Raw genomic sequence first — 16,921 nt, 5'->3', positions numbered from 1 at the left:
TGACGAGGCAAACATCTGTCGTTCTGCCCACTGTTCCCTGGTAGGTCGTCATTGTAAATAAGAATTTGTTCTTAACTGAATTGCCTGGTTAAAATATTTAAAGTGTTTTTATCAAAAGCAATTACTTGTGCATGTGAGAACATAGAATCAAACTCATTGCATGCTAAATATGGCCTAGGCTACGTCACTTTTGTTTTGAGTAGACTTCGCCATGGGCTTTGAACAGGGCATCTGGCTCATGCCCGGGAGGTAGCCCGGTTCAAAAACTAATGCAACCCGTAGTCTGACGACTCACGCTTAAATTATTCCGCTGCTTTGCCGTTCGCTACATACTTTCATTGCCGATAATAAACTAACGTCCGTGGTGTAGTGTAGCGTTTGGCCGGAGCAAGGTGTTTGTGTAACCAGACAAGGTAACCCGTACCAGTTAATCGAATACTCTCACTGATCAACTCTACCATTTATTAAATCCCCCCCCCCCCCACGTAGTTATATATTCAATTTGATATATGTTGGATATTCATTCTATATAAGTACAATTTATGTCAAACCTTTGTTGTGCTAAAAATAAGTGATACACTTTGATATGACAACTACAGTACTACACCCCCCCCCCCCCCCCCCAAATGCTTTAGAAGTGGAACAGTCCAAGGGTTACAGGAAGTTGTAGCAGCTGCCATATTTGGCTGCTTTGTTCAGGTTTCTTGAAGGTTTCCTGCAGATTTTTGTGTTGCAATGGAACCGAGCTGGAGTACATTTCTATTTCAAGTAAGTACATTTTGATACCCGAAAAGTACTATAATTAACGGAATAACTGTAGCAAACTCAAGACATTCACGGTTTGACGTTTTTAAAATGTGTAATTTTAAGTAAAGCTACCCAAGCAAAACAATGTTAAATAACATCCAGGCTTCCAGCTGTGAGGTAGCTAGGGCATGACGCTAAGAAAAATCTGTTATTTTCGCTTTCATTTTTTTGTATTACTATGATGGTAAACATGTTTTTTGCTTAAATAAGAATTCAGTTATTTAGATCATTAAGTTAGCTTGTTAGATCAAAGCCGGCAAACATGAGGGAACGCCACCGTTACGAGCCAGCCAGTCTGAGTCTCTTGTTTTTTTGTTATTGGCCGGAACCATTGATGCGTTTTTTTGCTGTCTGATGGTGGGAACTTACTTTATAAACAACGTCTCGCTAGCCAATTAGTCTCCTAAAATAAACGTCCAGAGATCACTCGAAAACGAAAAATACTTTACCGATTGACGTTTACTTCCTTACTATTTCGCTAGTCAGCGTTTAACTTTTTCCTTACCTCCTCAAGTCGAAATAGAGCCAGCTAGTTAACTAACTAGCTTAGCTAGCTAAACATTGTGACTGCGGGTAGAGAGAGAATTCAAACTATGCACGCATGAAAGCAGTGTTTTTGCCACATTTATTTCAGTGTGCGACATCCTGATTCGGTGATGGAGATTTCAATCTATAACGTTACTATATACAAATCTCCAATATAGCTAGATGAACTAACGTTAGAAGTTTAACTAAATTGTTCAACATGGGTAACTGGTCACATTTGTCTATTTTTGTCTTTGGTCTGCATTCAAGCAAATTACGTTTCTTACCAGTTTCCATTACTAGTCTACATCATACTCGCTGCACCAACTTGAATCGTATTTGGTTTATCATAAAATAGGAAATATTTCTACTAGCCCATGTCTGCATTAAGTCAAATGTTGTCCCCTGTTTACTTTATACAGCTACAGTGTGTTTTGGCAAGAAGATATAAACACAGGCATAGCCGACAACTGTGGTAGTTAGGGGGTAAAACATCGATAGTGACACCGGGATACTATTTTTGATGATTGTCAAAACTATTGGATATTTAGCAATATAATTGTTGCGCTAGTTTGCTGTGCCTGCACCAAAATTCCAGTTTTTTTCCTTAGTAACTTTTTCTCTATCTTCTATTAAAATAGGGAGCAAATGTGTCTTCAGCACTTATTTTGGTGACTGATAAACTTGTTTTCTAATGGCTCTCTTGTCCCTCTGCAATATGTTTGGAACATGGAATTGCAATAAATTCAGTGTCGAATCATGATACATATCGTATCGGCACTGAAGTATTGTGATATCGTTTAGTGAGGTCAGTGACGTAGCAGCCCTAATATGTGGTGGAATGAATCGATTTTGATTAGTGATTTAGATTAGTGCTTGTTTTTCAACAAATTAAGGCCAAGGAAACATAGTCTCGGATGTTATACATTAGCTGGCTTCTTGTGTTTTGTCTGATTGGATCCTTGAGGAGAGTTGTGGCAAGCTCCACAACAACAAAACTATTCAACCCATTAGGCCTACACAGATATGGGCCTACAATGTGGCATTTCAAGTAATGGTGTTCAAACTGCTTTCAACCTGAATATAACATTCCAGATGGCTGATGTACAGTTGAAGTCGGAAGTTTACATACACTTAGGTTGGAGTCATTAAAACTCACTTTTCAACCACTCCACAAATTTCTTGTTAACAAACTATAGTTTTGGCAAGTCGGTTAGGACATCTACTTTGTGCATGACACAAGTCATTTTTCCAACAATTGTTTATAGACAGATTATTTCACTTATAATTCACTGTATCACAATTCCAGTGGGTCAGAGGTTTACATACACTAAGTTGACTATGGCTTTAAACAGCTTGGAGAATTCCAGAAAATGGTGTTATGGCTTTAGAAGCTTCTGATAGGCTAATTAACATAATTTGAGTAAATTGGAGGTGTACCTGTGGATGTATTTCAAGGCATACCTTCAAACTCGGTGCCTATTTGCTTGACATCATGGGGATATCAAAAGAAATCAACCAAGACCCCAGATAATTATTTTTGTAGACCTCCACAAGTCTGGTTCATCCTTGAACAATTTCCAAATGCCTGAAGGTACCACGTTCATCTGTACAAACAACAGTACGCAAGTATAAACACCATGGGACCATGCAGCTGTCATGTCGCTCAGGAAGGAGACGCGTTCTGTCTCCTAGAGATGAACGTACTTTGGTGCAAAAAGTGCAAATCAATCCCAGAACAACAGCAAAGGACCTTGTGAAGATGCTGGAGGAAACCAGTACAAAAGTTTCTATATCCACAGTAAAGCGAGTCCCATATCGACATAACCTGAGGCCGCTCAGCATGGAATAAGCCACTGCTCCAAAACCGCCATAATAAAGCCAGACTACGGTTTGCAACTGCACATGGGGATAAAGATCGTATGTTTTGGAGAAATGTCCTCTGGTCTGATGAAACAGAACTGTTTGACCATAATGACCATTGTTATGTTTGGAGGAAAAAGGGGGAGGCTTGCAAGCCGAAGAACACCATCCCAACCGTGAAGCACGGGGGTGGGAGTATCATGTTGTGGGGGGACTTTGCTGCAGGAGGGACTGGTGCACTTCACAAAATAGATGGCTTCATGTGTAAGGAAATTTATGTGGATATATTGAAGCAGCATCTCAAGACATCAATCAGGAAGTTAAAGCTTGGTCAGAAATGTGTCTTCCAAATGGACAATGACCCCAAGCATACTTCCAAAGATGTGGCAAAATGGCTTAAGGACAACAAAGTCAAGGTATTGGAGTGGCCATCACAAAGCCCTGACCTCAATCCTATAGAAAATTTGTGGGCAGAACTGAAAAGTGGCAAATGGCTCCATCTTGAAAAATAGATTATTTTGAGTGGGAGCTCAGATTATTGGAGTGATTCAAATATTTACTCTCTGGGCAAGCTCTTAGCCCTGTTTCTGCTTTGAAGTTATTACTGTAATTTTCCCGGCTAACTGTTCTATTCCCAACGTTTCGGACATGTGTAGCTGTTGCTTGCTATTTGTAATGGGCCCAGAGCCTGTCGAGGCTAAGTGGCAGTTTGTCTCCAAATACTGAGTACAGTGCAGCCATTTTGCTGATGGTGGGATGGTGTTTGTGTGATGTGATTATGCTAATGTCAACAGTCATTGATCAGTAGGTGTTTAGAAGTGACACATCGAGGGAAAGTTGATGTTAATGCAGCACTCTTGCTGATTTCTCCCACACAACTGCTAGTGGCCATGAATCATTGTGTCGTGTGTGTCATGTCCACTTTCAGTGAGATTAAATTACTTTTTCCTCATCTTGCGGACAGTGCCGCAAGCCAAAATACTGTCTGCTTAGCGTAACATGATTACTATGTCAGTTGTCTTTGTTTCATTGATTCATAAGCATTTGGATGCACCTGCTATAACTGTGTAGGCGACCAATAACATTTGATCTTATTCCTACCAGATTCTTTCACCCATATGGAGGAGCACTGTTTATTGTGTTGCCTGAGTGAGCGTTTTCTTTAATTCATTCTCATCAGACTATGAACCACCGTTTAGTCAAACGGTAGCAGCTGGGGGCCAGTGGGTTCAACTATCCATCACTACTCAAGAGCAGAGGGGAAAAATCTTTTCATTTTGATTTCCCATTTTATGAGAAAAGTGGTGCTTGACAAAGGTAAGGTTATTGTGCTCTCTGAGAGAGCTAAAGTACTATAATCCTTTATTACTCACCTGCAACGGCACAAAATGAAAGATTTGTTTGTGTCACAGGCTGCCTTGTTCCTGACAGAAAGGCTTTGTGACACTGGCTTCTGCATCTGTATGACTCACGCTAAACACCTCTCCCCTCTTGAGCACTCATTGATCCCAAGGATGTTGGCAGCAGAGTAGCATGGTAATGAGCTAGGAAATGGCCACAATGACCTTCTCCTATATGACCCAATCTCCCCTAGAGTATTTTAAAAAGCTACCCCAAGTATTAATTTCATATAGGTTAGCTTCAGGAGTTTTTTTTTCTTTCTCCACCTATGCCCTGTAAGTACCAGCTGTGAAATGCCTCCAGTTATAGCCTATACCATAGCATAATTTTGGAGCTACCCGAGCAGTGACTCTTTCAAATTTAGATGGTCTACTAGAATACATCCCTGCCTGGAGGTTATGTTCCAGAAATAATTGTTAATTTCTGTTTTCAGTACAGACTTGTTAACTAATATGACATTGAACATTGTCAGAGCAATACATTTGTGCTCAATGGTTATTCAAATTAAATACAATTTTATTTTGTGCCGAATACAAGTGTAGACTTTACCGTGAAATTCTTACATACAAGCCCTTAACCTGTCGAGGACTGTTACATACAAGCCCTTAACCTGTCGAGGACTGTTACATACAAGCCCTTAACCTGTCGAGGACTGTTACATACAAGCCCTTAACCTGTCGAGGACTGTTACATACAAGCCCTTAACCTGTCTAACCCCGTTCTGCTAGCGGAACCCCTCGCCAACAGCCAATGAAATTGCAGGGCGCCAAATTCAATCAACAGAAATCTCATAATTAAAATTCCTCAAACATAGAAGTATTTTACACAATTTTAAAGATAACCTTGTTGTTAGTCCCACCACAGTGTCCGATTTCAAAACGGCTTTACGCGAAAGCACACCAAACGATTGTTAGGTCTGTACCTATTCACAGAAAAACACAGCCATTTTTCCAGCCAAAGAGAGGAGTCACAAAATGCAGAAATATAGATAAAATTAATCACTAACCTTTGATGATCTTCATCAGATGACACTCATAGGACTTCATGTTGCACAATACATGTATGTTTTGTTCGGTAAAGTTCATATTTATATCCAAAAATCTGAGTTTACATTGGCGCGTTATGTTCAGTAGTTACAAAACATCCGGTGATTTTGCAGAGAGCCACATCAATTTACAGAAAGTCATCATAAATGTTGATGAAAGTACAAGTGTTACACATTGAATTTTAGATGCACTTCTCCTTAATGCAACCGCTGTGTCAGATTTTTTTTTTAAACTGTACGGAAAAAGCAAACCATGCAATAGTCTGAGACGTATTATCTACATTTATGATGAGTATTTCTGTTGAATAGATGTGGCTATGCAAAAGCACTGGATGTTTTTTGGAACTAGTGAACGTAACACGCCAATGTGAACTCAGATTTTTTTATATGAACTTTATCAAACAAAACATAAATGTATTGTGTAACATGAAGTCCTATGAGTGTCATCTGATGAAGATCATCAAAGGTTAGTGATTAATTTTATTTCTTTGTGCTTTTTGTGACTGCTACCTTTGGCTGGAAAAAGGTCTGTGCTTATTCTGTGGCTTGGTGGGGACCTAACATAATCGTTTGTGGTGCTTTCGCTGAAAAGCATATTTGAAATCGGACACTTTGGTGGGATTAACAACAAGATGACCTTTAAAATGGTATAAGACACATGTATGTCTGAGGAATTTTAATTATGAGATTTCTGTTGTTTTGAATTTGGCGCCCTGCACTTTCACTGGCTCTTGTCATATCATCCCGTTAACAGGATTGCAGCCATAAGAAGTTAACTTCTCTGCGCTACGGATCCCTTTTACGGGATCATTTTCCTAAACAACCGCTGAATTGCAGGGCGCAAAATATTACAAAAACTATTTATAATCATGCAATCACAAGTGAAATATACAAACACAGCTTAGCTTGTTGTTAATCCACCTATCGTGTCAGATTTTGAAAATATGCTTTACAGAGAAAGAAATCCAAGCTTTTGTGAGTGTATCAATCAATGCTAGAACAGCTAGCCCCAAATTAGCATGGTCAGAAAAGCAATAAAATTAATCGCTTACCTTTGATAATCTTCGGATGTTTGCACTCACGAGACTCCCAGTTACACAACAAATGTTCTTTTTGTTCGATAAATATTACTTTTATAACAAAAAAAACGCCATTTGGGTTGCGCGTTATGTTCAGAAAACCAAAGCCTCGTTCCGTTCGACGAAAATTCCAAAAAGTATCCGTAATGTTCGTAGAAACATGTCAAATGTTTTTTATAATCAATCCTCAGGTTGTTTTTTCAAACATAATCGATAATATTTCGACCGTAACCTATTCAATAGGAGAGAAAAGGAAAATGGAGAGCTACCACACTCGCGCGCAGGAACTATTCAGAGGACACCTGACTACTTTTGAAAAATCTTGCTCATTTTTCAAAATAAAAGCCTGAAACTATGTCTAAAGCCTGGTCACAGCCTGATGGAGCCATTGGAAAATTGGAAAAGGAATCTGATTGATACCCCTTTCAATGGAAGAAAGACGGGCCAGGAAACACAGATTTGTTTTAAAGGAAAATCTAACCCGGAAGTGTGTTTTTTATTTTCTCAGGTTTTTGCCTGCAGAATCAGTTTTGTTATACTCAGACAATATTTTCATTTATTTTAATTTTATTTTTATCCCCTTTTCTCCCCGATTTTCGTGGTATCCAATCGCTAGTAATTACTATCTTGTCTCATCGCTACAACTCCCGTACGGGCTCGGGAGAGACGAAGGTCGAAGCTATGCGTCCTCCGAAGCGCAACCCAACCAAGCCGCACTGCTTCTTTAACACAGCGCGCCTCCAACCCGGAAGCCGGCCGCACCAATGTGTCGGAGGAAACACCGTGCACCTGGCCCCCCTTGGTTAGCGCGCACTGCGCCCAGCCCGCCACAGGAGTCGCTGGAGCGCGATGAGACAAGGAAATCCCTACCGGCCTAACCCGGACGACGCTAGCCCAATTGTGCGTCGCCCCACGGACCTCCCGGTCGCGGCCGGCTGCGACAGAGCTTGGAGGCGAACCCAGAGACTCTGGTGGCGCAGTTAGCACTGCGATGCAGTGCCCTAGACCACTGCGCCACCCGAGAGGCCCCCTATACTCAGACAATATTTTGACCGTTTTGGAAACTTTGGAGTGTTTTCTATCCTAATCTGTAAATTATATGCATATTCTATGATCTGGACCTGAGAAATAGTCCGTTTACCTTGGGAACGTTATTTAAAAAATAAAAAAAATCTGGCCCCTAGCGTCGAGGTTAACCAACAAGGCTTGTAATTTAAATATTTAATTTGTATTTACAGGTGGCATACAAGTTTGTTATTATTAAGGCACATGTTCCAGAAGTCATTTCTGCTAAGAAACTTGTTTAGAATTTTTGGCTCTCCTTTGAAGTCGTGACTTGCGACTTACGCCTAGTTTCCTGAAACTGGTCACATATACGGAAATCAATCAATTTAAATACATTTATTAGGCATAGGCCCACCCACTTGGGAGCCAGACCCAGCCAATCAGAATTAGTTTTTCCCCACAACAGGGCTTTATTACAGACAGAAATACTCCTCAGTTCCATCAGCTGTCCTGGTGGCTGATCTCAGACGATCCCACAGGCGAGGAAGCCTGATGTGGTTCTGGGCTGGCGTGGTTACACGCGGCCTGCGGTTGTGAGGCTGGTTGGACGTACTGCCAAATTCTCTAAAACAACATTGGAGGCGGCTTATGGTAGAGAAATGAACATTAAAATATCTGGCAACAGCTCTGGTGGACATTCCTGTATTCAGGATGCCAATTGCACGCTCCCTCGACATCTGTGGCATTGTGTAACAAAACTGCACATTTTAGTGGCCTTTTGTCCTCAGCACAAGGTGCACCTGTGTAATGATCATGCTGTTTAATCAGCTTCTTGATATCCCACACGTTTCAGGTGGATGGATCATCTTCGCAATGGAGAAATGCTCACTAACAGGGATGTAAAAAAATTTGTGCTAAACATTTTAGAGAAATAATGTAACATTTCTGGGAACTTTTATTTCAGCTCAGGAAACATATGAACAACACTTAGCATGTTGCCAATCATATTTTTGTTCATTATATTTCACATGGAATTAAAAGCCAGTCGCCAATCAGTACTGTTAGTCTTTTCAGAATCGTTTATTCTCCCTGGCTTCCATTTTGATGTTATTTACGTTGGAGTGACCTTTTCAGAGCACATTTGTATCAAAATGGTCAGAGCGGCATGAAAGCGCTGCAGGTCAAGGACCTCTGTCTTGGGGCCAGGCTGTCTGCTGCTGTCCGGATCAGTTGGTCGGAGACAGACAGAAAGAGGGCTAGAAAATTATGATGTTGATGACTAATCCTGGAAGGTATCGAGCGTGAGCAGGTGCGCAGACAATAGGGCCCGGTGTGCACGGTGGCTTTCTTCCTGAGTTACAAGGTCCCCCTGGGTCCGAGAGCGCGACGGCTCGTCTGAGCTGATGCTCGTCTGGGCTGAGTCGTGTGTGGAGAAATGCAGCCCCTGTCCCATGAATAGAGGAGCCAAATCAGAGAAGATGCGCACACAAAGACTTCCTGTTGGGCACTGGGTGCATCACTGGCTGGATTCGTGTCTTCCACAATAGGGCAGATGAAGTAAGGAGGAGAATGTGGGATTCGTTTTTAGACCTCTGTCATAAAACTGCGTGCATGAACAAGTATTTTAACTCTGACATTCACCTTTTATGGTGACAATAACAGCCTTTATTTGCTGTATAATGTGGAACTGTTGTCATTAGGCCACGGCATGCAAAATACCAAGTGTTGTTTAATATTCAGTTTTATCAATAGATTATTGGCTTTCAATGAGTATGTTTACATGCACACTAATACTTTTCTGAGAATCTTTCAAATTATTTGGACATGTAATCGCCTTGCTTGGCGTTCCAGCTGTGTATTTGATCTGCGCATTGCCAAGAGTGTGCAAAGCTGTCATCAAGGCAAAGGGTGGCTACCTTTTTTTTTTTTTAAGAATCTCAAATATAAAATATATTTTGATTTAACACTTTGTTTTTAGTTACTATATGATTCCATATGTGTTATTTCATAGTTTTGTTGTCTTCACTATTATTCTACAATGTAGAAAATAGTAACAATAAAGAAAAACCCTTGAATGAGTAGGTGTGTCCAAACTTTTGACTGGTACTGTATATTTTAAGAATATAATGGAATATAAAATACCATTTGTTTCTCTTAGAATAAAAACCTTAGTGTGAACCAGTTTTAGTAAGTAATAAGCTACGGCCCAGTTGCAGCTTTTTCTGACAAAGGCGAAACAAAGTGTATTTTTTTGACTGTCCGTGTGACAGAGGATGAGCAATTCTTATTAAACAAACACTCAAATAGGCAACGGAAGCAGGAACAGCATAGGGCTGAGTGACTCACTCATTCCTGGCTTTTGTTCAAAATAAGTTACCTTATAATGCAGAGTTAAAGACAAATTCTTTCTGATTGTCGTTAGCATAGATTCTCTCCTCACTACAGCTAATTTTGTTTTCAATTATTATGTAGATTATAATAAATGAATGTTTGTAGGAGTTGATGTGTTTTTTGTTAGGGCAAATCTGGTCTGTGATATTGAGTTAGAAATGTAAAACTTTAGAGTACTTAAGCATTGAATACATTGCAAGTTTTCCCTTTTCGGGTCATTAGGCTACACTTTACAATAGGACTCAACTCTGACTGCCCGCTGCACCTATCTGTAGTTTAAACTGTGGCACAAATGGTTTTTCTCACACCTAGCCAACCTATTAGACTGTCTTTTGTAAGTTAATGGAGGTGTGAATGTTTGTCAGTCTCTCCTATCGCACGAGTCCTGCATCAGGCAACAACAAAAATCAGTTGGCGGGTGGTCCCGGAGTTGAGTAAATACAGTGGCGCAATTACACTTGAAATGTGGACTGACGATTTTCGAAAATAGGATACTTGTGCCTTACAGCCCGTTACATAAATGAAGAGTGGATGTTATACATTGCCGCTCAAAACTGCAGAAAACATAAGGCCAGCTATTGTGAAAGAATACGTGTGGATCTTGTTGATTTTTCACTTCAAGAGCCCTACTGTCCACCTGGTAATTGTGTGGTTTCAAAGGATAAAGCGTCACCTTCAGATGGACGTGTGGTTTCAGAGAGAAGCCAGCTGTAAGCCTGCGACCCAGCATGGTGGAAGACATCCTTTTCCTGCACAGCAATTTGAAGAAATCCATTGATGAATGGACTGTTTTTGGAGTTGTTATAGTATATTTATTTGTTTAATGTTAGACTCTTTAAAGCAATTTGAGTTGTCAGTGTGCTGCATTGCAATATTTTCTTAATTCACGGCATGGTTTCTTTTTAGCCAAATGATGAAAAGACATGCAGACAATTTAATGAATGCAGGAAAAGAGAAATGATAGCCTACTGTCTGTAGTCGTAAAAACAATTATGCTAAATAAATTGATATTATTTTGTTGGTTAATGGATCGGCTCTCGGAACTCATTAAGAGGTGGCTTCGATCTTCAATATAATCATTCAGAAGGTTATACCCATAGGTTTTAGGCTGTGTGGCGGAGAGTGACACGGGCACTGGAGATGTTGGGTCTGGGCAGGTGGGTCTGGGCAGGTGGGGTGTGTTTTTTTTGTCTAAAAAGACTAAATAAAATCTTACAGAAAATGTAAGGAAAAATGACAAGCTTGCAACACGCATTATGAATAGGATTTATTTGATTTTGTTTACATTCTTCATTGTAACCACAATGTCACAAATAATTGAACACATACAACATGAGCAGAGGAAGTTGTTCAACATTTCAAAAAATGTACCCCCTTTTTCTCCCCAATTTCGATCTTGTCTCATCGCTGAAACTCCCCAAAGGGCTCAGGAGAAGAAGGTCGAGTCATGCTTCCCTTGAAGAAATACATGGCCAGCCAAACCGCACATCTTCACACCCGCCCGCTTGACCCGGAAGCCAGCCGCACCAATGTGTCGGAGGAAACACCGTTAAACTGACGACCGAGGTCCACGGACCGCCACAAGGAGTCGCTAGATGAGCCAACTATAAAACCCTCCTCTAACCCGGATGATACTGGGTCAATTGTGCGCCGCCCTATGGGACTCCCGATCACGGCCGGTTGCGACACAGCCCGGGAACGAACCTGGGTCTGTAGTGTAGCCTCTAGCACTGTTGCTTCAACTGTTCTGCCTGCGGTTATGGATCCCCTACCTGTCCCAGACCTGCTGTTTTCAACTCTTAATTATCGGCTATGAAAAGCCAACTGACATTTATTCCTGATTTATTATTTGACCATGCTTGTCATTTATGAACATTTTGAACATCTTGGCCATGTTCTGTTATAATCTCCACCCGGCACAGCCAGAAGAGGACTGGCCACCCCTCATAGCCTGGTTCCTCTCTAGGTTTCTTCCTAGGTTTTGGCCTTTCTAGGGAGTTTTTCCTAGCCACCGTGCTTCTACACTTGCATTGCTTGCTGTTTGGGGTTTTAGGCTGGGTTTCTGTACAGCACTTCGAGATATTAGCTGATGTACGAAGGGCTATATAAAATAAACTTGATTGATTGTTGCAGTGTCTTAGACCGCTGCGCCACTCGGGAGGCCCTAAAAACATTTCTTTATGAAAGACTATCAGAAAGAATATTGGTACTTATTTATTTTGACCCAAAGCCACGAATGAGTGAGTCACATACCAAACAATATAGGCAAAATGACTAAACAGGCATTGACAACTCACACAACTGAAAATTCCTTTGGGAACTTGTATTTACTAAGCAGTCCTATGGTCAAGAACGAGATGACACAGGAATGCGCAATTTAAACAGGCTCATCGATAATAGTTTTAGACAAAGTACAATAGACAGAATTCAACACGATAAACTAACAACAATTGCTACAGTGACTCAAGGCTCAATGTATAGGCATCCCGGGGATGATAAAATGTGTAATGAGCTGTTCAAAACCGACTCTGCTAGTTCTGGGACGATAGATACAAAATTCATACAAAGCCTGTAATTAAAAAGCCACGGTCACAAAAGGCTCTTCACATTATAAGTGCAGGATGTTAAAAAAATGCAACTGGCAGGAAAACACGTTCTCAAAGTGTACCGTTCTCCCAAAGCCCACCGCCACCTCAAATGCGAGTGGTTTCATGTGATCAAGATACCAATATTTGTGAGAGAGAGAAAAGGGAAGACCTAACAACTAGCATGGGTTGTTAATATGATTAGGATTTTGTGTTTGCTTCTGGACATCGAAAATAAAGTTTATTTGAAAACCAACAGAACCAGAGAAAATGCTGGTTACAGTGGCGTAATGTTAATGAGAAAATGTTCAGCCTATGGTCGGATTTTGGTTTGGCTACTTTGAAACCAGGTAAAACTTATTTATTTTGATCAAAAGCCACCAATGAGTGAGTCACTCAGCTTTATGCTGACAAATATAGCTTTATGTTGTGAAATAGGCCAAGCCTAAATGCATATTAAATAGCCTAAATAAACTAGTACATTTCATAAATGAAGTAGCTCAGGTCTTGAAAATATGGGCAACCTTTTCCCCTCCCTATCCTCACTGGACTCTTTCATTCAGTTTCTTCTTCACATCAGCAAAGAAGGACTCCGTGTTTCAGAAACTCACTTCAAATAGAGCGTCTGTCACTCTTTCACACTGTGGTAAATAAAGCCAGTTTTTTATGAAGAATGATTTCTTTGTTTTTAGGGGGAGAGAAACCAAAAGCCCACTGTGCCTATTTTTGGAAAATCGTCAGTCCACATGTCAAGTGTAATTGCGCCATTGTATTTACCCAAGTTCTCTTTCAACTCCAGGACCACCAGCACATTTTTATTTTTCCTCATGTAGGACTCTAGTGCCAGAGAAGAGACTTTTGGACTGAAAAATTCACACCTCCATTAATTTATGAAAAGAGAGTCCATTTCTGACAGTTTAGACTACCAATAGATCAGCATTCTAACTCTTGTGATAGTGTGGTGCAATGACAGAATGATGCAATTTGCCACGATCTACCACAAACGGTCGCGGCATAAGCTCAAAACCTTTAATTGATGAACCACTGAATATTACTGTTGACCAAATAATGGTTTTATAAAAATGTACAGGAACTTTGTCTAGCAAATTCACTGAAATAGCAACTTAACCTGTCTAGGACTGGGGAACCCTTCGCCAACAGCCAATAAAATTGCAGGGTGCCAAATACAAATCAACAGAGATCTCATAAATCAAATTTCTCAAACATACAAGTATTAGGCACCATTTTAAAGAGAAAATTCTCATTAATCCAGCCACAGTGTCTGATTTAAAAAAAAAAAAAAAAAAAAAAAAAAAAAAAATGCTTTACAGCGAAACATAATCGTTTGTGGAGCTTAAGTCACCACCAAGTCACAGATAAACCCAGCCATTTTTCCCGCCAAAGAGAGGAGTCACAAAAAGCACAAATAGAGAAAAATAATCACTAATCTTTGATCTTCATCAGATGACACTCATAGGACTTCATGTTACACAATACATGTATGTTTTGTTTGGTAAAGTTCATATTTATATCCAAAAATCGTATTTTACATTGCCGTGTTAGATTCAGTAGTTCCAAAACATGCAGTGATATTGCAGAGAGCCACATGAATTCACAGGAATACTCATAATAAATGTTGATGAAAATACAGCTATTATACATGAAACTTTAGATACACTTCTCCTTAATGCAACCGCTGTGTCAGATTTTTTAAAAACTTTACGGAAAAAACATAATCTGAGAACGGCGCTCAGAGCCCAAACCAGCCAGAGAAATAACCACCATGTTGGGTAGTCAACGTTATTCATAAGTAGTATTAAAAAATATTCACTTACCTTTGATCTTCATCAGAATGCACTCCCATGAATCGCAGTTCCACAATAAATGCTTGTTTTGTTCGATAATGTCCATCATTTATGTCCAATAGCTTCTTTTGTTAGGGCGTTTGGTAAACAATCCAAAAGCGCCATCTGGTCCATTCGGACGAAACGTTCAAAAAGATATATTACAGGTCGAAGAAACTTGTCAAACTAAGTATAGAATCAATCTTTAGGATGTTTTTATCATAAATGTTCAATATTGTTCCAACCGGAGAATTCTATTGTCTGTAGAAAAGCACTGGAATGAGAGAAACCTCTAAAGTGAAAGTGTGTGACTGAGAACGAGGCTGTAGGCAGACCCCTTACTCAAACATCTCCCATCCGGTCCCCCTTCACATGAGACGCCTGAAACCACGTTCTAAAACGTGGTGACATCTAGGGGAAGCCGTAGGAAGTGAAAAAATACCCATATCCCGAAGTGTATTCGATTGGGGTGAGTTCAAAAACTACAAACCTCAGATTTTCCACTTCCTGTTTGGATTCTTTCTCAGGTTTTTGCCTGCCATATGAGTTCTGTTATACTCACATACATGATTCAAACAGTTTTAGAAACTTCAGAGTGTTTTCTATCCAATACTACTAATAATATGCATATATTCGCATCTGGGGCTGAGTAGGAGGCAGTTCACTCTGGGCACGCAATTCACCCAAAAGTGAAAATGCTGCCCCCTATCCCAAACAAATTAAGCAAAATGCATCGGGAGAGGAAGACAATGTTGGTAATTTCCGGTTTCTGGGGTTTATCGTCCCAGCTCTAGTACAGTACACAGTAGTTTCGCGATATACTGGTACCTTGGTAGTATCACGATACTGAAACGTCATACTGATACCAACATTTTAGAATATCGTAGTACAGTTTCATATGATTCTACTGACATTTTCAACCCTACCGCTCTAAAGAACCTGCTGGTGCCTGTTATAAAATGTTCAGTCAGTTTGTTTATAAATTCAGTTGAATTGAAGCAACAGCTACCAGTCTCTTGTATGCACAGGTACAATATCCACTTCACTTTTATACTCGCATCAGGTGTAGCAGCTGTAATCAGCCAGCCGCATCCCCTACCAGCCCTCACTCACCTGCTTCCCCCCGTCCGCTCTTCACGCGCGTCTATTCCTCATCAGTAAAAAAAAAAAAAAAAAGTATTTTAGCTGGGATGCAGAACCAGACGCTGATGAGTCTTCTGTTGGTAGGTTTGTACATTGGAGCAGCCCGTGAAGCGAGCTATGTTGATGTATTGTATCATTGCATCACCTGTTGTAACCAAGAGCACAGACCATTCTGAGTAGACTTTGAGTTCACTGTCATGCAGCCTCAGTGTCAGATAGGGAAAATGGAGCGCCGCTTCGCCACAGCCATGCTTGCAGCTTTACAGTAAAGACAACGACTTCTCTAGTCCAAACGGTTAAAAACATATGACCCATATTACCAAATGTTTTTTTTCTCTTTCTATTGGGAGTAGCGCGCATTTTATACTGAACAGAAATATAAACGTAACATGCAACAATTTCAGATTTTACTGAGTTACAGTTCATATAAGGAAATCAGTCAATTGATTAAATAAATTGGTCCCTAATCTATGGATCTCACATGACTGGGCAGGGGTACAGCCATGGGTGGGCCTTGGAGGGCATAGGCCTACCCACTGGGGAGCCAGGCCCAGTCTGGTTGTCTGTGGTTGTGAGGCCAGTTGGATGTACTGCCAAGTTCTCTAAAACTATGTTGGCGGCAGCTTATGGTAGAGAAATTAACCTTCAATTATCTGGCGATAGCTCTGTTGGACAAACCTGCAGTCAGCATGCCAATTCTGTTTGGTGCTAACGTTTTAAGTTGGGAGCAGTGTGTGTATGCATGTTTGAGAGAGACTCTGTGTTAACTGAAGTGTAAAGAAGGTTTCATGCAGTGTTTTCCTCTTACTGACACAATGACATGCATGTCATTATGCATTTACAGTGCATTCGGAAAGTATTATCCCCTTAACTCTTTCCACATTTTACAACGTTACAGCCTTATCCTAAAATTGATTAAATTGTTTTTTTCTCATCAATTTCGACACAATACCCCATAATGACAAAGCAAAACCGGTTTTTAGAAATGTTTGCAAATGTATTATATATATTTTTTTAAATATCACATTTACATAAGTTTTCAGACCCTTTACTAAGGTACTTTGTTGAAGCACCTTTGGCAGCGATTACAGCCTCGTCTTCTTGGATATGACGCTACAGGCTTGGCATATCTGTATTTGTGGAGTTTTTCCCATTCTTCTCTGCAGATCCTCTCAAGCTCTGTCAGGTTGGATGGGGAGCGTTGCTGCACAGCTATTTTTAGGTCTTACCAGA

General features: G+C 40.4%; 1 protein-coding gene across 2 annotated transcripts in view; it reads left to right on the top strand.

Annotated features, from left to right (window-relative positions):
• Positions 1-665: 665 nt before the first annotated feature.
• The window catches only part of LOC129868648 (vascular endothelial zinc finger 1-like), a 50,389-nt gene continuing 34,133 nt past the window's right edge, over positions 666-16,921 (top strand). For both annotated transcript variants that reach the window (XM_055942812.1, XM_055942810.1), the window contains exon 1: positions 666-768. In XM_055942812.1, the coding sequence (XP_055798787.1) occupies positions 736-768 (33 nt within the window). In that variant the 5' untranslated portion in view covers positions 666-735. The remainder of the gene's footprint in view (positions 769-16,921) is intronic.

Source organism: Salvelinus fontinalis, chromosome 13 (genome assembly GCF_029448725.1).
Source record: "Salvelinus fontinalis isolate EN_2023a chromosome 13, ASM2944872v1, whole genome shotgun sequence".
In the NCBI taxonomy this organism is placed as follows: Eukaryota; Metazoa; Chordata; class Actinopteri; order Salmoniformes; family Salmonidae; genus Salvelinus; species Salvelinus fontinalis.
The sequence above is the reverse complement of the archived record's forward strand: the minus strand, read 5'-3'. Positions and strand labels throughout refer to the sequence as shown.